This window comes from Protopterus annectens, chromosome 12.part0 (genome assembly GCF_019279795.1).
Source record: "Protopterus annectens isolate FY-2018-M chromosome 12.part0, PAN1.0, whole genome shotgun sequence".
NCBI classification, from domain to species: Eukaryota; Metazoa; Chordata; order Ceratodontiformes; family Protopteridae; genus Protopterus; species Protopterus annectens.
The window spans coordinates 474855529-474872927 of record NC_056746.1 but is presented as its reverse complement, the minus strand read 5'-3'; the positions used below and the strand labels follow the sequence as shown (position 1 = coordinate 474872927).

Below are 17399 nucleotides of genomic sequence, written 5' to 3'. Positions count from 1 at the left end.
GTTCCCAGTTTTTTGTGGGGAAGAGCATTAGAGATTTACATTACAGGATTAGAGAATGTGTGAAGACAGTAAAAAAAAAAATCACAATCTCGCTAACGTCTTAGCTAATCATAGTTAGGAATGTACTGAATTTAAAAAGTCCCATTTTACAGTGTTGGAACAAATGAATATAGAACATTTTGTGTTTAGTTGTAATAATGTCCTGGTAGCCAGAGAATATAAGTGGCAAAATGGTTTAAGAGCAAATCAGTTTCCAGGACTAAACAGAAATATAAACTTGAAAAGTTTATTAAGATTGAAGCTAGTTTAGGTTTTTAAATCAATATTTAAATGTAAAAAAAAAGTTTTTTTAATTTGTATATGTACTTTGTGACAGAAAAGGTTTTACTGGAATACTTATGTTAAAGTAATTTGTAATAGCACAGTCACTTTAAATGTCTTAAAATGTTCTAATTGAACAGGTTGATTCTGATTGGTCTAGTAAGCATGTGATGTAATTTATGAGGGCTATTTAAATGAGTTTGCAAGGAAATGGCTTTTTTCTGATGAAGTTCAATTTCAAATAAAATAGGAACGAAAGTGCTAAATATTGTTGCAGTAGTTTTTAGGTATTTTATATATATCTATATATCTATATATATCTATATATCTATATATGGGTCTATACTGAATCAGCGAACACTTAAAAAAGCGAATGCTGATTCATCAACCCTATTTGATCAAACGCTTAAAATCCCGAACACCCGGAACAGCGAAAAAAATTGCTGGGCCGGTTTCGGGAGTTTGCCATTTCCTCCACTGTGGTGTGATGTCAAAATTGGTATATTTAAGTAGGGGGATGTGGGGGGCAAAGCCCCCCACATTAAATACTGTTTTAAGTTTTTTTTTTTTTTTTTTTGGTGGAACAGCGATTTTTTTCCTCTGGGAAAAAAAAGTCGCTGTTCTGAGCATTCGGGATTTTCAGTATGGGCTTTCATTAGGTGCCTGTTTAATGGCATTAAATTAATAAATTTCTGAATCGGTCAACAATTCTTCTAGGAGGTTTGGACACTATTCACAGGGTACACAGTTCCCAGGGCAACCAACACACAGTTCTCTGAAGACTAGTTTCAAGCAGAAATCATATTTCTTCACTGTACAGCACTGTTTGTTTGATTACATGGCTAACATATACTGTCAAAAATGCAAAGACGTATGGGTAACCGTGTGTGTGTGTGTGTGTGTGTGTGTGTGTGTGTGTGTGTGTGTGTGTGTGTGTGTGTGTGTGTGTGTGTGTCTATCTGTAAAAAGTTTATAGTAGAGCTATGGATGGATGGACAGAGATTGCTGGCAATCATCTGCAGTTGGTGAAACTGAGCAAGAAGAAAATAATTGCCTTTCCCAGATGACACCAGAGATAGATATGAGGGAGTCTTAGTGGTTAGGTGATATCTGGAGGAATATCACTGCAAGAACACAGCATGCTAGTCAGTACCTAATGGGTATCCTGGAAAATATCAGTATGGTGCCATTGTGCTATTTACAGTTCATTACAAAATGGAAAGCAGACAGGGAGATCTAGGAACGGGACAATAATGGTCTCATTGTTTAGCACCAACCATAATGCATGGAGAACAAACATGTTGATCCCTCACTGAATATATCATAGAAGATTTTCATGACAGCTGGTAATGCTAAATTCATGTGTAGAATTCCCACTTCTAGAGGACAAACTGTAAGCATTCACAGTTCTGGATGCTTTACTACAGAAGTGCTACTTCATGGAAGGTAAAAGGTAATTTACTGGAGAAAAGTAGGATCAGAAGTCATTATAAAACATATTCCTGGACAAAACTTTAATGTAAACAGCAAAATGAAACAAAAATGACAGCGGCCCCATAAAGTAAAGAAAAATCCTTAATCATTTACTATACAAGATGAAGATTTCCATTAATAAATAAGGTAACCCACAAGATGAATCACAGGCTTTGGAAACAATACACATGCAGCCAAAGTAGTGTTATGATGGTACCCTAACAAATTTTCATTTCAGAAGCAGCATATGAAATATTTTATGACTGGCTAGAGTTGGAATCAAAGAAATAAAATCCACACTGTTAATGTCTAAACTTCATAATAAAGATTCTACTGCTCTAGCAGTATCAACAAAATCAGAAAAGCACAGTTTTGGAGGGAAACTTTATGTCCTACACCCCATTACTAAAGTCAGATTCTGCAACATGCACAACTTAGGTCATTGGTCTTGCCTTGTTAAACTTTAATGCAAACAAACAAAAAATAATTTTGATTAGAGTCACATGTATGGGAAAGATTTGGGTTCAATGAATCCACCTTGTGTGAATAGAGTTACTAAGCTTCACAGTGTTAGTAACAGAACTTAATAAACTGAGCCGTATCAGTACACAGATGTATGCATAAATACAAAATGCTAGCAGAAAACAAAAATCTGTGTCTTTCACATTTACCATCAGCAGTTACCCCACCCTTCTAGCCACAGTTGTTTTCCCCCCACACTTTGCTTTCTAGTATATACAATCATTAATGGCTATAATCAATAAATCCTTAATAAACCACAATAAAGATATGTATATATTTTAAAATCTGTTAACTTCTCCACAAAATATTGACAGTTATTGTAAAGGTCGGGATACTGTCTCCATGATGGACAGATACTTATGCTAAGTACTTTATGTCATATAAAATAAGAATAAAATATCTAGGCTACAGTTCTGTGGATGATTGAAATGTGATGATAGTCACAGAGGTGGAAATGCAAGCGGTACTGTGGAAACATTTGCACTCCATTCCAGGTTTAGCTGTCAGTTTGACACTTATGATTTAAATGGATGTTAGATGTGAGGTAATTAGCATGCTATGTCAGCTAATTGTGCTTCTCACTCTGTTGGCAGCTTTGTGCAGACCAATCAGCTGACAGCATTACTTGGATGATAAAATGTAAAACACTGGTACAGTCAGTTGACCCACTTCCATTAGGCTACCAAAGTAAAAGAATACAGATTGCTTCCTTTAACATATTAATCAACTCATCTGCCTATTCTGTCCACAAGGTATAAATACATTTTTTGCAAACCAAACAGAAAAACCGTGTTGAGGAATTGCATCAAATAAACTGCAGCATTTAATAGCTGCAGCAACAGCTCCTGCATCCACAATATCAAATGACAGAGGTTATATAACAGTAATAACTTTTGGGAAATAATTTTAGAGATGAAAACATTAATTTTATATTTATCTGTTGAGCTGGTATCTTGGATGTAACAGTACAAATAAGGTGATGATAGATTATCACAACACCATCAGGGTAACCCAGTTCCTGCAACCTTTCTCTATTACTTGTTTTCATTACGTAAAATAAAATGATGCCTTTATTTTTTTTCAGTGTTTTCAGACTTGTAAATTTGTACCCTTCATTTAGAAAAAAGAGTAATTAACTTAAAACTAGTGTTCTCAAATGGAATTTGGTGAAAACAAATCTTACAGTTGGCACTGCACAGCTTTTTAGGACCAACTGATAAATAAGCAATGCAAGTCACAAGCAATATAACCATCACAGAGTGAGCGATTCATTTGTGAAGTAACTGTGGCAGGTTTATTGGATTGTCTGTGTGGTACAAGTCATGAGATGGTAGCCATGATGCTTGAAATGACTAAATCTGGTTACAGCAATAGCACATCCAACTTGTGTTGCATGTCAGTCCTGTGGGACTCTACAAGGTAGGGGTCAAGGTAAGTAGACTATTCTGGAAGGACAGATGAAGGTTATTGCATGTTCAAAATATGAATGCATTATGTGGTTTTGTGGGTATGCAATGAACACAGTCTTTTTTGGGGGTGGACTTTTTCAGTATGGTTACTATGACTGGCCACTCCAGTGGCATATGACCCAGATGACTGACAGAGTGGCAGGGAGGGATCAGCATGCCCATCCAGGGTAGGAAGGCATTTGGTGATGACGGGGAGACATGGTCCAAAGAAGGAAGCTGCCCTCAGACATATATCAATGAGCAGTGGGGTGGGATGGAGAATGGGTAGAGCATACAAAAGACAAACCCTGGATGGAGCACAGATGACTGAGACCCCAGGAAATCCTTAGGATCCCAACTGGCCCAGCAACATCAGAGTTCCTTGGTGCTGGCCTTTTTTCTGATTTTGGGTCTAATCCAGTGGGTTGGAAAATGGCTGGTAGACCTAGCATGGAGATGGGGATTGAGGGCCAGGCTGGTTTGATGAGGTCCAAGGGGACCATAAAAAATGTTACTATGATTGTTCAGGTTGGTTACATGTCTAGATTTATATAATGTTTTATTAAGCAGTTCACTATTATTTGTAGTAAAGTTTGAACTACTGACAAAAAAATGTGATGTGAAATCTATGTTTAACGGCATTCAGTTTAACACTTTTGAGAGGGGTTCACATCTGTGGGAACATAATTAAAAAGATAAAAATAAATATTGAGAGGAGTAGGAGATCTACCTAGCTGATGCAGGAGTTTGTCTGAGGAAGTGAAGGCAGGACTCTTGTGCAAAATATCTTGTGAATCACCATGGCTTCATATAAGGGATATAACCCAATTCAGGTTCCAGTGGTCAGCTATGATATACTCTAGGAAGAGGAGGAAAGGGGAGGGTCATGAAGGAGAAATTTATTTATTTTATTGTATGGAATGTGGGGGAGGTGTTAATGCCTGTGAAAAGAAGAAAAAACATGAGAAAATTTAATATGGAAGGAGGAGATGTAATTTCTCTCAAGGAAACTAAACTGAAAAGAGCAGGGGTATTAACTAAGGGGTATAATTAGGAAGAACATTTTGGAAGGGTCAATATGGCTATGATCAGCAAATTAAGGCAAGAAAACTAGAACTGTGGAATTACCACATTTCCTTAACTAACATATAGGAAAATGCTAGCCATGGTACTAGGGAAGATATCAGAGGAAATTATTCCAGGATTAGTAGAAAAGGGACAGAAATGGCTTGTGAAGGGTAGAACTGCCGAACGCATTTGGTGACTGGTAGGGAATTTTTTGATGGATGAGAAAAACAGAGGTATATGTAAGAATGAGTACTTTATTATACTAAAAATCTTTTGACATGGTACAGTGGAGCATTTTGTTCCAGATTTTGAAAGCGATAGATGCGGGACCCAGATTTAGAAGTTGTATGAAAGCATTATTATGTAGGGCACATAAAATACATCTGTTAGTTAACACAGAATTAGCCGATGAAATACAGCTGGAAAACAGCACTAGGCAGGGCTACCTGTTCATGACTACAATGCTTTTTTATGGCTATAGAGATCATAGCTCAGAGTGTGAGAGCTTTCCTTAGTAACATATCATAGCATGGCATTTTCATACTCTTAGCAAAGGACTGTATGCTAATTATAGACAGCCAAAATTTATTGGCACAAGGAGATAGGACATTTTTATAGGTTCATAGGTTCATAGGTAGGTACTAGGCTATTGGCCCTAGGGCCTATATAAGCCTAGCCAAAAAGGTACCATGGCTTTCACCACCCAAGAAAATGATTTTCCTGTGCCACTGTTGAGCAGAGCCACAGAAGTGATCCCCGGGGTGAATTTCCTATCTCCCATCCAATCATCAAGACTCTTCTTGAAGAGTGCTAATGAGGAGCTTTGTTTGATATAGATAAGTAGTCTGTTCCAGAGTATGGGAAGTCTCTGGGACAGGAATCTATCCCTCCAGCATGTTCTGTTTATTGTGAAGAGCTTAAAAACAATGTAGGACTTGAGTGCATTTGGACAAAACAAATTCTTTTTAAAGATGGGTAGAGAGGAGAGACAATCTGGATGGCAACCTGTTCAGCAGAGGAAAAGGAATGAAATATTTGTGACTAAGAGTTTTGTAATATTGGGGTAAAACAATCATGCTTATTTATGAGGTGTTAATTGTACAAATCTCTCTGAGAGCAAGGAGATGGGCCAATGACATTTGTACTAGGTAGAGGTAATGTAATGCAAATAATGGTTTTGTCCAAGACTTTCTTTGTTTAAACATTAACCTGCATAGGAAGGTAGTGGGTGGATCCATGAAATCCAGGTGAGTTATGATAGATTTGCATGGGGCAAATGTGTGCAAAGCAGATGTAAGGTTATATCTTGGAAAAAAAATGATGATGTAACAAGCTATATGTTATTTGTACTCACTTGCATTTTCTGCTGCAGATATACTAAAGGAATTGGGGAGAAAATAACAGAGAAATGTGTGAATTATTTATGAAGGTGAATGAATAGAAACACACATGGGGCAGCTATGGAAAGAGAAGAAAAGTAGAATCCTGACAAGAGTTTTGGGGAAACTTTGAAGTGAAAGGAGATTTTATATATAGCTTTCTTGATGTTTGTACATTGAATAGTTCATGGATTAGAATTGAAGGAAAAACAATGAATTGGAAAACAAGGAAAAGCAGTTGTAGCCAAAAGGTTAAAGATTTCTGATCTCCAGAGGGGGACTAGAATGAAAGAAAAATTAACTTTCATGAACTGGGGATGATTCAAAGAAATGTATGACTCAGGAAATAAATAAAATATTGCTATAAACGCTTACTTAGTCAGGCATCAGCAGTTCTATATATGAGCCTAAGTTAATTACAGAGAGTAATAAATGTGCTTGCTATATGCAAAAGTAAATTGTCTCATATACCACCTTTCTAAGCAGTAGCTTACAGAGAGTTGCGATGTGTGTGAGGCATTGTTTTGTCAGTTAGAGATGGGATTCAAGCTTTAACAAGGATAGCAGAGCCAAGCTTGAATGTTGTGAATTGGGATCGATACAAGAGGTATAGAATTCCTGAACTAGTTAGCAAAACATGGATGTGGGTAAGCACAGGCTGGATATGCTCATATTTTGGAGGTGTTCAACAGTTAAGCCAGTATGAAAAACAGTGTATTATAAAATGAAAGGATATCTTTGATTGATATGTTCATGGTTTGGAGCTATCCAATAGTTAAAGTGTTTTACAGAGTTGGAGGATACTTTTGAGGAGCAGATGCTAAGCCAATGGAAAGTCACATTCTGAGGGATAGAAAAGGAAAAGGCGGGGAATGGGAAGAAGAGAAAGTTTAACTTTTGATTATAGGGGGATGGAACAGAAACCTCACAACAAATCATGTGTGCTACCCTATCCATGTCCCTGATCCTGTATATTACATCACTAAAACCCTCTCTATAATAATATCACTACCAAGATAACACTACATCTTGGTTGTGTATCTGCGGTTTACTGATATAGGGCTTTTTTACTGGGACAGAATTATTCAGTGTTTTGTGATTCATTCTTATGAGTCATTTAATTGTTTGTGATTCTCTCTCTCTTGAGTTTTCTACCTTTCACGATACACACATAAATACACATATGTATATTTATATCTATATATCTATATATCTATATATATATATATATATATCTATATATATATATATATATATATATATATATATATATATATATATATATATATATATATATATATATATATATATATAGTTTACTATCAAAATCTCGATGTTGAAAAAAAAAAAACATATTTAACATCGAAAGTCAATGTTGAATTTCTGCATATTCAGGATGTGCAAATGTCGAATCTGGTGAATGAATTCAGCAGATTTGACATGTATATCGAATATCGAATGTGATGTCCATATAGGTGCCAAGGTAAGTTGAAGTCCTACACTGGAATCCACATTTTACCGGGGGGTAAGCCCCCCCTGTGGGGGCTGCGACCATCTCCCCCCTTCAAACTATATATTCCACCTCCAAGATCGCACTACAGTGAGGAAAGGGATAAAGTAGCCAATCCACACTGTACCAAGATATTTATTCATAACACTGAGAACATATCAGCGAATGTACAGTGGCATTCAATGATATGGCCTCACCCTCAATTAACATTCGGAAACACGGGAATTGGCCAAATGCCATTTGATATTCCTGTGTTCACCAAACTTTTATTCTAAATTTTGATAGTAAACTATATATATATATATATATATATATATATATATATATATATATATATTTACACACACACACACACACACACACACACACACACATATATATATATATATATATATATATATATGTTTGTGTATGTGTGTGTGTGTTTCCCACACATTCAGGTGCAGGACAATTTGCCCTCCTTGCAAAAAAAGTTGTGTTCTGAGATATGAGGAGTGTTGTTTTAACTAGCAAATTCCCAAGACTTTAGATGTTTTGTGATTGAGTAATTTCATGATAGTTAAATAGTAAACCCCTTGATTGGCTGCAGGAGTGGGAAACAAAATGATGTGAAATACATCAATATTTGCTTTAGTAACATGTGGAACTCATTTTTCTGTGAAGAAGTACAGCCTTGGAATAAGTATATGTCACAACCAGGGATGTATATTGTTATAGGAATAACATCATACAAAAATATGGATAGCAATTATACTTCCTATTAAATATTCATAACTTTCTTTATGGTACTATTATTCTTTGGAATACTTGATTTTCTGATATATGCTTTCATTTGAAAAGTTAATTTAAGATAATTCATTACTGTGCACTCAGCTTTTTGACATTCTTCTTCATGACACTCATATTACGTGATATAGACACACACACACACACACACACACACACACACACACACACACACACACACACACACACACACACACACACACGTATAAAAACTGAACTCTATGATACCTGCCTGTAATTTTGGTACTAGCGAGGATCATTCCATAGGATTGAAGGGTGAATGCAATCAAAAGCTAGTGCACTCTTTTTCTTTCTTATGAAAAAAATTACATGAATGTGTGATTCCATGACTCACTATACCACATTACTTGCAGCTCCAGAGTAGATGGCTAGTTTTGCGTTACCTAACTCACCTTAGCTGGTACACGATGATACACAAAAGTAATATCATGGTGTAATATTTCTGATTAGACTGAAACTTAAATTAGATTACCAGAGAATTGGCCATTTTCAAAGGCATTTTTTTCTATGTATTGGTGAAAATATTCTGTGTTGGGTATTTTTTACATCAGCGGATTTTGACTTCATTAAGAACATATCACAAAAAACGCAGAGTGCATTATACTGCTTCAGTCAGTTACATTAAAAAGAGAATAAAAACACATAAAGCAAGTGGATTTAGCAAACTGCATTCCAAAGACTGAATTTCATTCTTATTAGTTAGCCACATCCCAAGAGGTTCATAGATTACCACTAGGCTAACTGCCCTGGTGGGCAATTTTAAGCCAAGCCATTTACCCCATGTGAGAATCAAACTGCACTTTCTATTTATAAGGTATAAACTTTAACCATTAGGCCAACTCTCCCAACCTCCTGTTTCTTCATAGGTGTTCTTTAATGCTTTTTCTGTGACCTGATTTTTAGCCATACATTTTACCTTTATAATGCCTGCATTTATATATGTACATTCAAATAGATAAAAAGACAGGTACCAATATATATATATATATATATATATATATATATATATATATATATATATATATATATATATATATATATATATATATATATATATATATATATATATATATATTTATATATATATATATATATATATATATATATATATATATATATATATATATATATTATATTATATTTCAAATAAAGGCCATAACAGTCACTCTTAGCAGTAATTTACATCTATGGCTGGGAAGAAATGTCACATTAATCTAGGTGTGGCAGGTAGGGCCTTTACAATAATATCTTGGCCTTAAAAGTTATAGAGTATGAGCTACCTTTATATCCACTAGGCAAGCTGTAGTGAAATGTGAAATCGATGTTGTACCTTACAGAAAGGTTACCATTTATCATGGGCTTTGCAGTACAGTCTGTTTAAATTCCTTTCTATAGTACAGATTCAAGCATCCCTCATGTGACACCCAGCCTTCACTGTAATAATCTTTTCAGGATTATTAAACACAATATTTTCACTCAAACCATTGGAATAGCAAGAGAACATATTTCAAGATCTCTGGGATAGTACATAATTGTAGTGGGATATAGTAAAAGCAAGGCTGCATTGCATTCCATTTTAATAATGGAAAAAATGAGTTGTGATATAGAACTTTCTGAAGAAGGTGAGCTTTCTGACTTTCTTTTTTTTCTTCTCAGAAAGAATTAATCTACTTTGCCATTTGTACAGGATCATAACAACAAGAATGTTTCTGAAGATGAAAAGTGGCAGTTAACAGTTTCAGTGATTTATGCCGATCACAAAGCAGTAGCAAGATTTTCATCTTAACAAGATCCAGTTCCATCTATATGGTAATTTTATTTCTGTCTTCTAGTAATAGTGTTAAAAGAAACTGTTTTTGATCAATACAAAATTATAAATGTGAAATGGTAATGAGTAAAACTTTCTTACCGGTTCTGAGGGGAAAATAGATAAAGTGACCAATCCTCATGGGCTTTGCACCATTCTGGTTTGTAAGGCTCGAGTATTTTCCGAATCCGAAAACAGTAGCTCTAGAAAATGAAGGAACATGAAAGTTAAAAAAAGCTCTGAGGTGGTTAATAGGTATAAGTCATCTCAGGGAATCAAAGACAAAGTTTTGCTGTAACAGGATAGAGTCAGACTTAGCCATCTTACTAGTGCCTGCTTTAAATGTTCTGAGTCTATTGAAATTTAATTTCCAAAAAGCAATGTCACCCAGGTTTGAATAAAATTCTTCCATGAAGGTTCCAGAATCTGAATATGACTTTTTTCTCTCTGCAATATGCTACTTATGCTGCTGAAAAGTGGTAATATTAGATTAAAAACAATGTATTTTACACCCCTAAAGTTAAGCGTGTGCCATTTAAAAGTATGATAGTTTTTTCTGTGAAACACTTGGTTCACTTTTACTAAGAAACCATTAAAATCAAAGGCTACAATCATTTAGTAACTGCCATTTTAAAACTGATATGCAATATTTTATTTATTGATTTAACTCATTCACTCCACTGGAGCTCAGGAAATTTAAACTGTAACTTCCAATGGGTGGAAACTAAGCCTTTTGACAGAGTCAAATTATGTCCTCCCATTTCAAACAAATGTCCATATCTCTGGAACCATAGGGGTTATAGAAGAAGTATAAATGGCAAACTCTTCAGCATAAACTATTTTTATAGTTTTAATATTATTTAGGTTCTAGGACTAAAACCTGAATTTTATAAGTCATAGTAAACACAGTAAATATTACATTTCTAGCATTTTGTAAACAACTTACAATATTTAAGCAGCCACTCAAGTTACACACATACTGCCAGCAGCATTTCATTCACCTAGCTGAGAGCTTTCATATGAGGTGAATAAGCTTTGTCTATATTACTTGGTTGTTGAGATATTTAGAAAAATGTGAAAATTATATCTATATAAATTGATATAAAAACAACAGTTATCTCTCTTTACCTGCACTAGACTGAAGTCAAATATTAATGTAGTTGAGTTTGGCATTATATAAACTTTAAGATGAAATTCTTTGAAAAACTTGTACATAGCACAGTTTTGGAATTATTGATGCAAATATGAACAAGCAATATTTGACACTTAGCGGCGCCAGTAGGAGTTAACTGCATATGCACCTGGAGGCATCACTCGGATGTAATGAGTTAGTATAATAAAGCAGCCTTTCTTCTCTGTACTTGGGAAACATTACCTGAAAAACTTAAAGCTACCTCTTCCTTCCGTCCTTGAATTCTGTACCATCTCACAAAATTCTTATATAAATAAGCTACTTGTAAATGCTTTAGTAATACCAGAATCACATAAGGCAAACAGATGCAACAATTTAATTCACACCTTTTGTTGGCAGTATTCCATGATGCACATCCATTTCAGCTGCTGAACATAAAACATCCTACACCACTCAGCATAATTCTCCACTACCCCTTGTAATTCTTATCTTTGTTCCCACTCACTTCACCCTCTATCTAAAATTGTATGTTATGAAAAAAAAATAAATGTATTGCTTACCTGCCCTATAGTTTTCTGAATGACTTTGTAAACTTGCTCTTGTATGCCTGTGATTGAGAATTTGGAAAGTTGTTCTGATCATTTGTTATACCAGAAATATCTCAGGAAAGTTTTTTTTTTCACTGCACTTAAAAGTTATTTCACTATTTTTGCTAAGTGTTGTCTGTTATGCCTGCTTTTCATCCATTCAAATTACTGTTTTCACTGTTTATAATTAGCTTGTTTTTGGCCTAGAGTGGGAGCCATCTTGAAATGTTACCTTTACCCTGAGGACACCCCCCCCAATGATAATCAACACCACCCTGCTTAGAGACTTGGCATATGCAGACACCTGTGCCAATGATCATTACAGTCACTGAGATAAATATGTTGACACAAGTCACCACCAGAAATGAATATAACAGCAAATTCAACAGCAAACTACCTTGGCAGTCAGTAGACATCAACAAATTATACAACAGAAGGACAGACAAAAAGCTAATTAGATTACCTTGTAGGGCCAGAACTTCCCAAAACAAAGAGAATAGGCATGCCTCACCAAGAAACTGAATGCAGTTCTAAAGACTGGCAAAGCATTCCATAAATACAGATGAGCTTCTGAAACTAAGGATAATTACAAGTTCTTTTTTTTTAACTATGTAAAAAACTAAGGAATAATTTACATCACTGTTCCAAAATTTTCATAGGATCATAGGAGATTACTAGGCTAATGGCCTTGGGGCCCTTACAAGCCTAGCCAAGAGTTTATCTCCAAAAAAGAAACCTCAGTCAGCACCTGTTGCCCCTGTCAATTAGGGACAAAGGTGGAACCCCTGGATCGAATTTATGGCTTCCCATCCACTCATCAAGACTGCATTTGAAGAGGGCCAGTGAGGTACATTGTTTGACATGTATGGGAAGTCTATTCCAGAGATGGGGCAGCCTCTGGGAGACAAACCTGTCTCTTCAGCAGGTTTTGTTGATGTTGCATATTAGATTTAGGCCTATCAAGTGGGTAATGTGCAAAGAGTTAGTCTTATGGATCTGGAGCATCTCTATTAGGGCAGGGTCCGATACTGCTATGTAGGTGAGATGCAGATCACCTCTGAGCAATCTGTATGAGACTGAGTAGAGTGGTAGTGATTTAAGCCTGTCTGCATAGGATAGGTGTTGGAGGCCATGGATTCTCTTTGTGAGTTATTTCTGTGGCCTTTCCAGTTGGTGCAGGTGTTTGGAAAGGTACATACCAAACGGGGCATTATACTCAATCTTAGGTCTAATAAGGGAGGAGTACAGAGAGGTAATAACCTCCTTTTTTCTGGATGCAATCCCTTTACTTATAAGATGAACCAAGTAAAAGGTTTTTCTGACCACAGCCGCCACATAATGGTCGAATGTGAGATTGTTGTCAACCTGATTAGCCAGGTCTCTCACCACAGGTTGTATGCTTAGGGGGTTGCAGTTGATGTGGTAATCAGTAGGGGCCATGTTTTTGTCAAATGGTATGATAATACATGTTTTTGTGTTTAACTTAAGGCCATGACTTTGGCACCAGTTATTTGTAGCTGTGAGACCCTTTTGCAGTATGTTAACATCAATTGGGGAGTCAATGACAGCACCCAACTTACAGTCATCCACAAACTTGGACAACCACAGGCCCTTTATCTTTGCCTGGACCTCTGAGAAGTATATGCCAAACAGTAGGGGTCCCAGGACAGATCCCTGGGGAACACCACTAGTGACAGGTTTGCTATCGGAGGTGGCAGCACCTATTTTGATTTTGTGGGTCCTATCTGTGAGACAGTCAGCCACCTATCTGACTAGATCGGAATTAACACCACGTTGTGTTAGCTTTTCAATGATGCCCGAGTGGGGGATTGTGTCAAAGGCCTTGACCAGGTCAAGGTAAGCTGTATGTACCGACTTTCCCTCACCCAGGGCCTTGGTGAGAGTCTCAAAGAAGTCAACTAGGTTCAATAGGCAAGATCTTCCCCTAACAAATCTGAATTGGGTGGGATCGAGTGCTTGGAGATTACCTATGTCCTTGTTTATGAGATCCATAATAATACACTCCATGACCTTACAGGCAGACTTGTCAAGCTGATTGGGTGATAGTTTCCCGGGTCAGTAGTGGTACCACCTTTGTGCAAAGGGATGACAATGACAGTTTACCACTCTGCTGGAATGAAGCCTGTTGTTAAGCTGTGGTTGAATAGGATGCTCAATAGTGAAGCTAGTTCTTGCTGGAGATGGTGAAGAATACAGCCTGGGATACTATCAGGTCCTGTGGAAGCTGTGTTCTTTGCCTTGGATAGGGCTTTAAACACTTGATCTACAGAGATGCAAGGTGTAGGACAAGTATTGGGGATGTCAACTGGGCCTTTGTGGGGTGATAAGGGGGTGAGGTTTGTGCTGAACCTATCAGCCAGCAGGTTGGTTAAGTCAGCAGGATCAGTGTAAGTGACATCATTAAGTACTAGTTCGGAACAAATTTAGACTTTGCCATAGAGGTTCCTAATCTAACTAAAGAAGGACTTGTGGTTTCCCTTTGTTTGGAGACTAGTTTAAACTCATAATTGGCTTTGGAGGTTTTCACTAGTAATCTAATTTGTTTGTTAAGGCACAGGAGGGAGTTTTTCTGATTTGAAATTTGTTTTTTTTTTACCTTTGGACAACAGTTTCTTCCTTTTGTTATAAAGCCTGTTGATAGTGGATGTCCACCAGACAGGTTTGTGTTTCCTTAAGGAGCAGATCTTAGTTCTGTTGGGTATGGCTGAGTCCATGCAGTTGTACAGGTGGCTGTATACTGCACTGATGTACTGTTCAGCATAGTTGTCTGCATCACATGGGGGGGTGAAGCTGCTGATACCCTCCCTTAGAAGGATGTAGTCAGCTTTTGAGAAGTTTTTTAGCCTGGTTATGGCTGGGGAGGGGTTGGGTGGGATAAAAACTTTGAATGAGACAGACTAATGATCTGATCTGATCTCACCAGGGAAGAACAATCTATGGGAGTGGTGCAGTGCTCTCCCATGTTGGTGAGAACCAAGACCGGTATGTTATCGCCCCTTATGGGGGATAAGACCAGTTGATCTAGTGTGTTAGAATTGATGAAGTCAAGGAATCATTAGTTGAGTAAAGACCTAAACACCTCATCAGTGGGTTATAAAAATATACTGGGTTGTTAAATAGCCTTATGTAGGCTCTTACTTATTCCCCCTTAAGTTCTTCACCCTTAGTTTTGCCACAGGATATGTCCTTGAGTCATGGTGCACTGACGTGGTTATTCCCCTCCATATGAGTGACCCCTCCACTGACTTGAGAAACTACAGCCCCATTAACTTTACTAGTCTTGTCTGTATAGCCATGGAACACATCATCACTGATTTTATATACCAGAAAGTTAACAATTTGATCAGTTTGACACACAGTAATTCAGATTTTAAAGGCAGGTCATGCCAACAAATTCTTGTGTACATGTTTCATGTTGCCTATTTGGACCTGGTAAATGCATTTGACAGCTTACCACATGACAGGATTGTACATAAGCAAATGACCTTAAACACTGATTCCTATGTCATAAGATGGATTGCAAACTGGCTTAAGGACAGAATGCACGTTGTTAGGGTCATTTATGCTTCCCCACTTAAGGAAAAACAGGACTGTGGTCTTACCCAGAGTTCCATGCTATGCCTCTCCTTTTGTACAAGGTTCTCTGACTAAGTTTATTGATGATTTTAAGCTGGCTGTTGTAGTTACATCAACAAATGATACTAATCCCTTTCAAATGGAATTAACACACATTAACTACTGGCTCAACAGACAAAGAGCTCAAAATAAATGCTAAGAAATGTAGCAGCATCTCTTTTGAAAAACAAGAAGTCCATACCACCTGTAGTACTTATGATATTTCAGTCTGCAGTGAGTCTGGGATCAGGGACTTGGGCACATGGGTCAATAGGTCCCTGTCCTTCAATCACTAGGTTGTAGCTGTAGTCAGAAATTTTTTTTATATCTCAAAATTAACCACATCTAAAACTAATGACATTATTATCCTCCTGTACCATGCCCTATCTCACTACAAACATCAAAAAACTTGAAAAACACAGCTTTCTAACAATAATGGATTGTAAGCTTCAAAAATCTTAGTTATAAGGAAAGGCTGAAATCACTACCCCGGGATGAAATCCCTATCCCTGTGATCTATGTCATATAGGCTTTTGAGGGGAGACTTCCGCCTTCCCTTGAGTGCCCTAACACGCCCTTTTATCTGTGACCTCCACTTTCTTAATACATCAAATAATGCAGCCAACAGTGGAACAAGAGATCTAAATTTACATCAGGTTATAAACAATAGAATAAACCACTGCAGATGAAGAACGGAGTGTCTATTGCACAAAAATCCAATGAATAACAATATCACTCTTTGTTTTATCAAAAGTCATTACCTGCAAAACAAGAAATGTAAAGCAATGTGTTTCATCATCTTAATGACATGCTTAGCCTAAGCATTCTTGGGATCGTGTCTACCTATGTCATGTATATCCCTAATACGTTCATATAATATTTGATCTGTTTTGCCAACATTACTGACTTGGATAGTGGCAACATCAGGAATGTGGGAGGGACTAAAATTGTGCAAGCTCCAATGTTTTATACAACAGATGCCAGAGCCATCTGTGAAGTATTGAGAAGCCATTGCTCAATACTCATTGAAGATAAGATGATCAAAAGTATAGTAGGTGATAGACCTAAGTTTCATTTTAAAAATAGGAAATCTCTGAAAAGGATTTTATGTTATAAAAATGTTGCTGATGGCCCATTGAGATGCTCTGAAAGGAAGGGTACTTTTGTATGTAGAACTTGTGCTTATTGTAAATATATAGATATCAGTGATTCTTTTAGTCACCATGAGATATGGAGAGTTTCTAGATTTTACCACTATGCTGATTGTTCTACATGTCATTTAGTATTCCTGGCCAAGTGCCAGGCATGCAGTTGTTTTTATGTCGGTAAAACAGACCGAACATTACGTGAACGTATTAGGGAACATATATATATCTAACATTGGTAGATGTGGTCCCAAAAATGCTTTGGCTAAGCATGTCATTAAGTATGGTGAAACACATTGTTTTACATTTTTGGTTTTGCAGGTAATGACTTTTGATAAAAGAAAGGGTGATATTGATAATAAAACCGAATGTAATGAAGCTAGATGGATTGTGTTGTTGAAATCAGATAGAGGTTTTGGCTTGAATGATGTGGTTTCTTTAAGACAACATCTAAGAGCACATGACTTGCACTGAAATTTTGAGTAGTTACTTTGTATTATTAAAAGTTGACGTTCACTTTGTGGTTGTTATGATCTGATGAAGCTACCTTACAGCAGTGAAAAA

General features: G+C 36.6%; 1 protein-coding gene across 2 annotated transcripts in view; it reads right to left on the bottom strand.

Annotated features, from left to right (window-relative positions):
- CACNA1H (calcium voltage-gated channel subunit alpha1 H) overlaps positions 1–17399 on the bottom strand; it is a 2347924-nt gene that overhangs the window by 423321 nt on the left and 1907204 nt on the right. For both annotated transcript variants that reach the window (XM_044089567.1, XM_044089568.1), the window contains exon 16: positions 10438–10538. In XM_044089567.1, the coding sequence (XP_043945502.1) occupies positions 10438–10538 (101 nt within the window). The remainder of the gene's footprint in view (positions 1–10437; positions 10539–17399) is intronic.